Below are 12716 nucleotides of genomic sequence, written 5' to 3'. Positions count from 1 at the left end.
CTGTAACACTGTGCTGAGACGCCACTAAAATGGCAGCATTATACGACTGGGCATCTCAAACCATCAGGCCATGACAGTGACAATGAGGCTTGTCCAGAAGTGTCACCTCTCCCAGTCTCTGTCTGTCTTTGTTTCTCTTGCATTATTATTTCCACTATTGTCTATTTCCCTATGTCTCTCTCACTTTGTGCGTCACATACACACATGAGCACACACACATGCACGGAGAGGCAGAGAGAGGGAGAAAGAAGAAGACAGAGAAAGACAGAACATCTTTATTAGTCTTCTGTATGCAGTCTGTGCTCAGCCTGAGATTGCAGGACTGACCCCTCACTGTGAGCTGCACAGGGGAAATGTTTACTCAAAGCCCAAAGAACATGCCATTAACCTCTTTCTAGATAGAAGACAAACAATAATGTCCCTCCATGAGGGCAATAAAGACAGAACACCTATCCAGGACCATGATGACAATCATCTCATTATGACGCTGCGGGAGGTGGTAAGGAGCCAGGGAGCCCGGTCTCCCAGGGATACTTTTGCCACAGTAGACCAGTGTGTCTAACATTCAGTAAGGTATTTATGATATGCAGTGAAGTGCAAATAAATGACTAACCCAACAGAGATGAACCATTGCAAGCCTGACCCAAATGCTTCACACACCCCACCCCCCACCCCCCCAAAAAAACCACACACACCCACACACACACACGCTTGATAAACCATTCCATTTGCCTACTTTCTTCCATCCTTACTTCTTGTGTCTTCTCCTTTAATGTCTATGTACCTCCTTTTCTCCCTAGAGAATGAGATGGATATCCTTAGGTTCTGATTAAAGCCCCAACCTAGGAGGATGCCTTGGTGTTGAAAGGGACTGGAGGGGGCTTGGGAGTGGGGATGGGGGAGTGGGGATGGGGGGGGGGGGGGGGGGGGGGGGGGGGGGGGGGGGGGGGGGGGGGGGGGGGGGGGGGGGGGCAGTGAGGATCCTAGGCACTAGAAGAGCTTCTCCTGCTTAGGGACCTGCAGGCGTAATTCAATCACACCTTGATAATTCCCCTGATGTGTGAGTCAAATCCCCCTCACACACATCAAATAAAGAAAGACACCACAAGCTCACACTCATCCCAGATTGAGGGTCTCCTCCTGGGTGGGCTTAAGAGCCCACTACTGGGTACGTTTTACCTGTGTCGTTTGAAGAGCCCATTATTTTAATTGAAAAAGTTACCCGCCCGCCAAAGGCAAATGATGAAGAAAAAAAAAATGTGAGGCGAATTAAAACAAAAACACCAGATGGTGATATACATGGTAAAAATGATTGTTTATACTTACTGTTTGATTATATGTGATAATGAGAGTGGGATTCCTCAAGGCAATTAGTGTCTGTGGCAGCCATATTGTGAGAGGACAAGGAAAGGACGGCACTGGCTGGTATGAAGAAGCGCTTATCAAATATCTCCGGCAGGGTGATTAGTGTAATAAGACACTGCAAGGTGAGATAGGCCGCTCACATTCTTTTAGTATAACTGCGTGTGTGTGTGTGTGTGTGTGTGTGTGTGTGTGTGTGTGTGTGTGTGTGTGTGTGTGTGTAGTTAAGTGAAAAAGAACGGGTGTTAGAATGAGCAAGAAAATGAGGCTAAGAGGGAGTCTGAGAAAGTATGAGCGACTCCCTCCATCTGTTTCCATATCTGTGTATGTCTATGTGTCTTAATGTATACTCTGTCCCCATGTGCCTTTGTGTGTTGGTGTGTGTCTGATATAATTCCTATGTTAATCTAGGTTCCCATGCCAGGCTGGCTGCCCCAAGGGCTGTAGCCTATGACAGAGGGCAGACTGGGGGCACTTACCCCTGGCAGAGTCTTCTGTTCATGGAGGGCGCTCTGGGCCTTCAGTGCTGACTCTCTGGCACAGTATGTTAGAAAGGCACATCCTATAGTATCAGGGAGACAGGAGAAAGAAAGGCTTATTACACACCACCATTAATATTTAATAAAACGAGTGCAAAAAACCTTAAGGTGACAAAAAAATTTCAGATTGAAAGTCAATATTCAGATTAAAAGTGCACATGTAATTGCACGTTATACTTTTCAGAGTATTTAACAATCATAAGAGATAAAAAAAACAAACTAAAATGATATGTCAATATGACAGTGGGGATTTAAACATTTTGTACATGTCAAGTACTTGACAATATCACTGTTTACTGCATTAAAAGGATAATATGCAACATCTTACTAAAAAGTAATGCCTCTCATTTATCACTGACGACACCCTCGAAGAGTGTAGTAGTGTATTTCCCTGTTTTGGTCTTTCGCCCTTTTCCAAATGTAGGGATGCAGAACCCAGCCAAAAACAGCTTGCAGGGTGTGAGGGTTCGACTCTATAAAAACATGGTTACCAGGTTATATCGCTATCTTTGTCTCTCTCCTCTGGTCTCTGTGATATGGATGAACCAAAAGCTGAAAGTTGGTGAGTCTGTTTTACTAAGGGTGGAGCTGAGGTAGACATGAAGAGCAGAGAGTCAAGAGAGGACAAAGTGAAGAGAGCGCTTCAGCTTTTTGCAAACAAAATCTGGCTAAAAGAACCTTTCTCTGATTTTCTTCTGTCTTCTTGTGAATGACTCTCTCATTTCTGAAGGTTGACTTTACAAATGGTAACGACAATTGCTTCGTAGCCTACCTTTAAAAAGAGAATGCTTTTCTTATGTAAAGTCGTTCAAAGTGAACAGACTAAATAGGTTTGCTTAATGAAAGCGAAAGTTACAAAATGTAACTTACACAGATCAGCTTTTAATCATTCAACTGTGGTTGCATTGTGAACACGTGACACCAGTGTAACACCTATGTTTCAGTTTGTTCCAAGATTAGGTATCCCTACAGCGACGTTCCACACTGTGAACCATACAGCCATTTAAGATTTCACAGAAGTAATTCCATTACATGGATCACAAAAATATAAGACTTACTGGGTTTTTACAAGCCACTGTCAGAAACATATATTATATTAAAATGGAATTCATACACAATAACAGAATCTAGCTCTCAAAAATTAAGCAGTTCTGTATCCTGGGAGTAGATTACATGCTGGGTGAGAATACTAAAACTTTACTTTTTTTTTGGTGACCACCCCTTTGAATTCGATTTAGTGAACATATCATCAATGTTTATGACAATAAAATGTCTGCCACATGGAGTGAATTTTTTGGTGATTTCATCTAATTCATCCATCATTGTCCCGTTTTAATATAACAAAGTACAGTGCACTAAGCAAAACAAAACTGCAACATGTTTTGATGTGTAAAAGTAAAAAAAAATGCATAGAAGTAATGTTTTCTAATGAATGATCACTTTAACAGCCCCTGAATCCCGCAACCATGTGCACATAAGCTTCCAAGTGATCACAGATCTCTGGTGATGAGCTGAAACTTTCCCTCACATATCTGTGGCAACTTTTAAGTAACGCATTTTAGGAAAGCAGAACATAAATAAATAGTAACTAATAAGTAAGTCTCCTAAAAAATGTGACAGCTTTCATTAAAGGGTGAGCTGTTGTTCTGTTACGCGCTTGGCAGAGCTGACAATGGGTGACCCCGTTCAGAAGGGGTTTTGCACTGTGCAGCATAATTTCTCATTACTACATGTCACACCTACTGCCAAGGATCCCCATGGGAGAAGACACACACACACACACACACACACACACACACACACACACACACACACACACACACACACACACACACACACACACACAGAGGATACTCGGCATGCCTAGCACCCATCGTCCCCAAAAGCCAGAAACACACTCTGGCGCCCAGCCAAGAGAGCTCCCTTTCACGACAACCTTCACCCACCTCCACAACTAGGTGGTTACTCAAGAGGAAAAAATCACCTAAACGACACTGATGAAACAGCATGCCACACAGCAAAGCAGAAAAGTTTGGGAGCCTGGGGAAACACTCTTCATCCTTTATGACATTACAAAACTGTAGAACATGAGCTGAGGCCTCCCGAGGGGAACGTCCTGGCAAAGGCTTATGGGAATCGCAGGCTGATGGTGACACTATTCTGTCACTGCCCTAACATGTTTTTGGTAGTTTTTACTGCATATTGGCCATAATTTTATTTTTTTTAATCTTTATTTTTTATCATTATTATTATTATTCCATCACTATTTAATGCAGTATTTATTTAAGTATATCCCTACAAATCAGTGAATCAATAATGCAGCAGTAAAAAGGTATACCTAAAGCCTCAACGTTTTAACAGACGTTCCATTTATTTATCATTTAGCTTTTGTGTGAAGAAAGTTTTATTACCCCGTTCAAAATGTGTTAATAACTAAGTAAATGTATACAAGTGCAATTTAGCAGAAATGACTTGTACTTTTGTACTTTTAAGGTAGTATATAATTCACTGCAATTACTGGAAAATGTTTTGGTTTACTTTACTACATTTATTTTACAGTTACAAATGACCTTTTCGGTAATATTGTTCTAGTCATGTATATTTATGATCTTTCACAATTATTGTAATAAATCCTCATATTAATGAAGTCGCAACATTAAAATGCTAACAGTAATTACATTAACATTAAATGTCTATATATTAATGCACCAGTGCATTAATATTGATCATATAACTATTGGGTATTGGCTAAGGACATTCAACATTATAATCCTTAAATACATAATAAAACATTTTTAGCAATACTATTGCTTTTGATAGTTTAAGTACATTTTGTAATAATAATACTATATTGCTGTCGCTTTACTTTATATGTGAAACTTTGATTTGCGATTGAGTACTTTTAGAGTGCAGTACTGCTACTTTCTAAATGATTAAAACATTCTTTCTGGCACTGTTCAGATTTCCCGTGAGCATTCCCTTAAAGTAAGGGAAACTGCATCTGGAACAACTGAAGAAATGACATCCTGCTGCAAATTCATGCAGTTACCTCAAGAAAATTTGCATTTGATCCTGTTAGTTCAAATAACATGTTAAAGTAGACTTCTTGTGCAGTGTTGCCTTTAATATCCAGGCCAGATGTGCATCTGCCTCAGCTTCCTCACAGCTGTGAAATATCTACAAGACTTTGGGAAAGCTTCATACCCAACAATGTTGGCTCAGGGGACATCTGTAGCCCAAAGGATTCGGTGACTGGGAAAGCCAGTTGTGGAACAGATGATCATTCTGCTTGGAGAACATGAATGATACTGTTCGAAAGAAGGTAACAGTGATGCAGCAGCTGGTAGCAGGTTAGGCCTGTCAGCTTAAAAATCTAAAGTAGGTAATTGGCATGGGCTTACAAATAAATACTGTCACCCACTGGTATTATATTCAACCATGTAAAGTGCCTTAAAAAAACAAACCACTTTTACTGAAAATGCTGCAGAAAGTGCAAATTTATTACATATGTGCAAAATATTACAAAAAAACATCACATTTACATCAAATGAATACACAATGTATTAAATTACATTTAAAAAACTAGAGCAAGGTTTAAGTCTTTAGCAGCAATGTACACTACATGCTATTTGTAGAAAAAAAAAAGACGACTTCAGAAATGCAATTGTTCTGTGTGTCATGTTGGTTTTTACAGTTTTGTTTCAGATGTTTTCATTTTTACCAAATACCTGCAGTTACATTTAAATTGACATGTGAAGTTTGACTAAATAATGGCCAATAACTGGGGAAATAAAGTAACATAGCAGGATTTAATATGAAGAAGGGGATGAGAACATGTGCAAGGCTTAAAAAATTAAACTCTGGTGATGGTTCAGCAGAAGAACTTGTGACTTCCTGTGATGAACAGGTTAAGTGGGGTGAAAATAATAGTTGGGTAATCAAACACAATTTAACACACTATATTTTCAGTCAGGGACAAAAGTTCAACCAATTGTATTTAAGGCAAATGGAAAAGTAAACCCTGAAAAGTGGTTCAAAGAGAAAGCGGAGAATATGAAATGAGTCTTTTCTTTTGCAAGGCACGTTTTGGGTAATTACTTAAAGAACTTTTCCCCAGTAATGCTTTTTCTAACAATTTGTTTTAAAATGGAAATTAGTATGTGTGAACAACTACATGCATCGAGGCATAAGAGTGAGCTGTGATTTTTTTTTTAAGGCATCAGGTACCTGTAATTGAAATAACTCTAGAACAAATTTGTATAAATTTTCAATTCATTAGCAGTGAATTTATGAATCATGAGCAATTTGCTCCTCTTCACTCTCCTCACATATGTCTCATCCAGCAATGTTCATTAAAGTGGAAAAAGAATGCAAATTAATTCCCAAAAAGATCTTGGTGCAAAAAACTAAAATAAAATAAAAAAAAAAAATACAGTGAAACAACTGGATGCTGCCGAATGTGACTGCCTGACCATCTCAGGAGTACTGAGACAAATATGATGTGAGGATTTATTCACCACTTCCTGTGTCTGTGTTAACCACAGTGTTACCTGCAGAGCATCTTTCCATCTTTCGTTTGTTCCATCCATCTACATTCGGAGCTGGCTGTTCAGAGCCGTTAGCTGTCTGGTTCGCACACGGCCCCTTTTCTAATGATCAAAGAGGTCATCTGTAGACTTAAGCTTTACCTGTCACTCAGTTTACACAAACTGTCAATCACTGTCCAACACTTCCTCTACAACACTCCTACTGTAGATAAAATCCCATACAAGAATGGTTCTGTAACTCAGTGGCCATTACTAAAAGTCTAAAGAACTTAATTCACACAAAGCCATAAAGCTGTCTGTGAGCTGAAAATAATTTCAAGGATTTCTTGAAATCTAGGAGTATTGTGCAATTAGATATTACTGCCCTACTGTAGTTTACTTTTGGCATTTCAATGCCTGAAAGGCTTTTTTATGTCAATTTGGCAGGCTATTTATAGCCAATTTCACTGCATGGACCTACTGAGGAGAGGAAAATGGATGAGGATATTTAACAACTCTTTGTATCTCTTCTTCCTGGCTGTGTGGTGCACCTCAGAGTCTCTCCTCTCAGCATCAGAGACGGATTGATAGATAACGCTACTCAAGCAAAAGATTTGCCCCCCACTAACATTCAGCATGTCTGAACAATGCATGCGTTCTGGCACTGACACTAAATATTATGATAATGTAGTGCTCAGCGAAATGATGGATGTTAAACAGCACGACCTGGCTGCACCGCACACTGGCGATCACCATGGCCACAAATAGTGTCAAGTCATCCCACGCACTGTATACAGCTCCCTGACGACACACAAACTATCAAATCGGCATTAAAGGCTGCAGTCTCTGACAACTCTGAGCTGATATTATTATCTGTTAAAAAGATGAAAAAATGTTCTCTGACTATACTAAGCATCCAGTTATGCTCATCTACTCAAGTGTACAGGAAATTCCAAAAATGTAAAATTATGCAGATATTTAAGTCTCTGTAGATAACCTAACTGCTCAAAGTAAGAATCCACAAAGCACCAAACATCTGTTCAAATTGTTGTGCAATCCGCATGAATTAGTCATGAGCTAAACTGACATATTTTGATCAGTTCTTAAATCCATAATTATGGTGCAATTTTTTTTTGTCATTGGACTCGAGCTGTGAAAAAAGGCAGTGCTGCAAATCATCCATTAGGCATGCTTTACTGACTGAGGCCAACAGTCATATACATCATACATCTGAAACAAATGAAATCGTTCTCAACCACGAACTAGACACAAAGAGGAATTTCTAAGTAAAAGTCTAATTAAATTTATTGATCTTTATGTTTTTAGGTATGGAGATGGGGTGATTATAACCTCCTCCGGTCCTCTGATGCTGTGCTCTGAAAAAATATTTACATTGTGGAAAAATGTTGATTGAATTTCTGATGATGTTACAATATTGGGAGCCTTCTGGGCCTCTGACATAAAAGGCTGCCAATATCCATTGTTATGCATTGTTATGAACCAAAAAGCCTGTACTTTATAAACCCCTGTGTACTATGCACTCAGCTGCCAGTTTATTAGGCACAAGTAGGTGTTAATTCAGCTATGTAATAATTTTTGCAGTTGTAGTTTGGTGTTGTTAAACTGTTTTTAATTGAACACAAAGGCTTTTTTTATTATTTACATTAGCTTCACAGATTGCAACAGGGTGATCAACATAATAGCAACATGTCTCCATACTAAATAAATAAATAAAATAATTCAATAATACCCCAAATGCAGTCTCCAAAATGAGCACAAAACAAAAACTGAATATTATAACCATGCAGCTAAAACTGTGGCAGAAGTAGTGTATTACAAGCTCAAGCTCTATTCTTCTACAGTGTTGACAATGGCTACATAGCGATAACACTTATCTGTATAGATTAATGCCATTTATTTGAGCAGAATATCATCAAGAGTAAATGAAACTATCCATTGTGGACTGTAGTAGACGAAGGTTACCTCAGGGATTTCTACTGGATAGCAGTGAGCCAGGGATTCATGTGATTCTAACATCTACCAACTACTTCTCAAATGACATCCCAGATGAGTCAAACCTTATAAAATTTATATACTAGGTGTGTTTTGGTCGGTCTGTGTTTTGGACAAATACATAATATTACAGAATTTGCGGAGCTAGACCACCAAACTGCACTGTTTAGAGACCTTCCTTAAACCTGAATTTTTTTTTTTTTTTTGGCCCTGTCAGCAGTGAAAAACAAACCTGCAAACCAGGTAAGGCATATTATTTACCTTTAAATTGATTTGGGAATCATGGTATGAACAGGCTTTTTTTTTTTTTTTCTTTTTTTTTTAATAGAGCGGACTCAAAGCATTAACGTTCATTTGGAGTTAGTTTTCTCACTGCCTGGTGAATGTAAGCCCAGTTTTCATTCTCCCTTCAGTTTTGTTTATAGTTCGTGGGGGGGGGGGGGGGGGGGGGGGTGCAGGGCAAGTACCTAATTAGAGTTAAGTTTTCAGAATGATTTTACTTAAAAAAAATAAAATAAAATAAAAAAACAGCTGCCTGCTACAGTCAAAATCAATACTATGAAAACAGCGACAGTTAAGCAAAACAGTAAATTTGTAACCCAGACAACCAAAACAGCAACCAATCAAACAATCTTCTAGAGGGATCCAGAGACCTCAGATCAGCTGCAGAATAAGGTGATAATTCTCTGTGGATTCATTGTTCATTGTATGACCCCTGACATGTTTTAAACCTATATTTGTTTGCAAATACAGAAAAGATATACAGTACGTACCGTGGAGTTTAGGTTGTATGTCACATTTTATTTTGGCAGGTAAAAGAAGAATAACTGCAACACAACTGTTGATGCTTTTAAGTTTCTTTCTTTCTTTCTTTCTTTCTTCCTTCCTTTCTTTCTCTTTTTTTTCTAATTACCAATTGCATTTGATTCATTTTGTTCCGGTAATTTGACCTTTTTTTTGACTTGGTACAACATCATTTTTTTACAATTTAAATGATTTAAATGATCTTAATTTATGATTGACTAAAGTTAAATGTGCTGACCTCTGTGTTGTTTATAGGACACTTTGTTTTGGAAAACCTGTAGCCTTTTTTTTTTCACAGTTAAATAATTAATTTTACCTACAGTTCCCCTCCAAAAGCTTTCCTCAATGTCAGGATGATCAGTCAGTTGGTAGTTTACACTTTTCTCCTTGAGTGACACAGCTGATTTTACACTATATCTACTTTGTTTTGTTAACGACACTAATCCCATTTTCCTACTCTTGTACTTTCTTGCTTCAGTCTACAGATATCACACATTGGCCCAGCAGGGCACATGAACATGGTTTAGATGAGTGGCCAATAATAAAAACTCATCCATATAATGCATTGGTAAAATCTTATTAAAAGTGCATGCCTGTGCTCCCCAAAGTGACTTTGAATGTCATGCGGGATGAAGTGGGCATAATGCGTACATCAGAGTGGCCTTGGTGGAGGATGATTTGAACAGGCATACAGCTTTAGAACAGGATTATCCTTCCCGAGGCAACTATCCTCCAGAGTGTTGACATTCAGGGATGGTTGAGGACAGGCGTAAACAACATGAATATCAGAAATATTGTTTTAATCGATCATCTGGCTCCAAAGAGGTAAAACGGAAAGAGGAGAAGCCAGTTGACCAGCAGCAGCTGATGGCTGGAGAAACAGGTGGTGCATGGAGATCCTCAGGGCTGCGCACACAAGAAAGCAATGCTGAGCCATTTCTCCCACTAGAGCGTCTGATTTGTCTAATCAATAAGATCATGAACTGTTGCCACTGACTTACATATCATACATAATTTGCCTGCATGGTGAATTATTTTTAGAGAGTGAACCGAATGCGAATTCAGAGCCAGTGTATGTTTATGATTTGTCTGTGTGCATGTCTGTGCATGTGTATGTCTGTCAGTGTGTGTGTGTGCGCGCGCAGGTGTGCACACACGAGAGTGACAGCAAGAGACATAATTAAAGCATAATCAAAAACGATATACATCAATGTTCTTTTTTTCAATACAGCAGAAAGATATGCTTTGCTTTCTGGTTATATTTTCATAAGTAATATTATTTGAAAATGCTACCAAATAAACCTAGAAGTAAGGAATATTAATAATAACAACAGTAGTAGTAGTAGAAGTAATGGTAATAGTAGCCTCACGATAACAATATTATATTTCAGTATTTTTTTTATCTTAGCCACAACAGAATAAGATAAAATACTAATTGAAAAATAGTACAATCAAAGACTCTGAATAAATAGTAATTTTATATATATATTAAAATTGAAACAAACTGTTTCAAAATTGTTACAACTGCATTCAGTTAATGAACTAATTTAATAGGAACAGTACACAAAGCAATAAGTTGAACCAGACTTAAACTTTGAATTCTCGACCTGAAAATAAAACATCCCTCAAACTTCTCTAGAAATACAAACCCGAACTGCACGCTGACATTCATTATTATCACTATAATTACAAATGATCGATCCTTGATTATCAGTTACTTCTCTGACTAATTACTAAGTGTATACAGATCCCGGTCGTTTTGGACAATAAGGGGGTGCGAGCGGTTAGGGGGGGTGAAAAGAGCAAGCGAGAATACGATGCACGCTGGAGCCGAGCCTCTACTATCATCTTGCTTTGTACTTCCTGACTGCAATCCGCCCACGGAACACCGTTACAATACAGCTGCCATGTAAGTAGTATTTTCCACAGTTAATGACGTCCGAAAAGTAGGCAACATATCAGCCCGCTTAAAGGTCAAAGCAGCTTGTCAACACCACCTTAATCACCATTTCGGATTGTCTGATAATGGCTTACATTTTCTGCTCCCCAAAAAGTATTTATTTCTCTCTGATAAAAATGCAGCAAATGTATTGGAGTTTTTAAAAAATAGAATTTATGTAGCTGCAGAAAAAAAAACATATCTGCCTATCCTGTGTCCCGCCCCCTTAATTGGCCTTAACGGGGACGCTGAGTACATGATAGCGAATGTAAACACACAAAGGCATTTTCAGCTGTAGCATTCACGTGGATTGTCTGGGCGCGATAACAATTAACCCTGCACTCGCAAGCCTTTCGCTTCCACGTGTTCCCCCTCTCACGCCTCATACGTGTGTGTGTGCGCGCGCGCGTGAGTGTGTGTGTGCTTGCAAAGCTACTACGGGGCACCCACACTGTCCCGAACATCTGCAAATTAACGCACTTTTCATGCCCTTTGCCCCAGAACTGAGCTGGGACGCTCTTTTTCATTTCTTTCTGTAAATCTCTTCTTAATCCCTAAAGCATCGTAAAAGTAACCAAAATAACCGACCTTTATGCATTCCCGTAAACCTGTCTTTCAGAACAGTGAGTTCGTATATCTTTCCGAATTCCTCAAACAGGGGTTTCAGGTCTTTTTCCTCCAGGTTTCTGGGAATCTGCCCGATGAAAAGCTTGATTGCGTCGTGGTCCTTCATTGGAATGGTGTTCTGGCCGATGGTAAGCCCGTTCATCCTGCCGGCGCTGTTCGTGGTGCTGAATCCATTCTCTTGCTGCACTCCGTTTGCAGTGACTGTAGCCATCTTTCCTCAATGGGCCGGCGGGCTGCTCTCTCTCTCTCTCTCTCTCTCTCTCTCTCTCGCTCTCTCTCCTTCTCCCTCTCTCTCTGTAGTCAACTGCACATTGCACACTCCCCCCCTCCGTTATATCTTCCTCGCTCCCCACTCCTCCTCCGGTTCTCCCTGCCTACCCTCTCCTGTCCTTCCTTTACAGGCTAAGCCGCTTTGTTTGGAATCAGCCTTATTCATTTATTTATTTAATTTTTATTCTTTATGTGTTTCTTTTTTTAAGCCTCCCCTCCATCACCACCGCCACCCCCAAGCTGCCACTCTGTCCTGTGACGTCAACTCGTCCGCTTATGAATACACCACGCCCACCACCTGATTTGCATAATGAGGCCAATGGGAGAGCAGGTTGACTAAGGACCCCACAGGGCAGAGTAAGAGCTCAAACATTTGGGTAGAATGTAAAGGTTGGGACATTTAAATGATGCAAATCCAACATTAGTGCCTCTTCCCAAGCCTACTTCAAATGCTCTAGTTTTGTCAAAATTTGGTGCTGTTTTGGTGGGAAAATGTTGATTTGCAACTGCAGCTCTTCGTTAATCTCTTGTGCTTTATTTGATATTAAAAGAAATCAATCAAAATCAAAATTGCAGTTAATTTAAACATTCAAACCAAAAACAACCTTTTATTTTTCTCTTTTGTATAAATCAAGA

At 39.3% G+C, this 12716-nt stretch overlaps 1 protein-coding gene across 1 annotated transcript in view; it reads right to left on the bottom strand.

Moving 5' to 3' along the window:
* celf6 (CUGBP Elav-like family member 6) overlaps positions 1-12041 on the bottom strand; it is a 163422-nt gene extending 151381 nt beyond the window's left edge. Inside the window, exons 1-2 of the mRNA XM_030718528.1 lie at positions 11772-12041; positions 1842-1924 (exon numbers count right to left, since the gene is read on the bottom strand). Coding sequence (XP_030574388.1) covers positions 1842-1924; positions 11772-12021 — 333 coding nt within the window. The 5' untranslated portion in view covers positions 12022-12041. The remainder of the gene's footprint in view (positions 1-1841; positions 1925-11771) is intronic.
* Between the last annotated feature and the right edge of the window lie 675 nt (positions 12042-12716).

This window comes from Archocentrus centrarchus, chromosome 3, assembly GCF_007364275.1.
Source record: "Archocentrus centrarchus isolate MPI-CPG fArcCen1 chromosome 3, fArcCen1, whole genome shotgun sequence".
NCBI lineage: Eukaryota > Metazoa > Chordata > Actinopteri > Cichliformes > Cichlidae > Archocentrus > Archocentrus centrarchus.
This window is presented reverse-complemented; position numbering and strand designations above follow the sequence as displayed.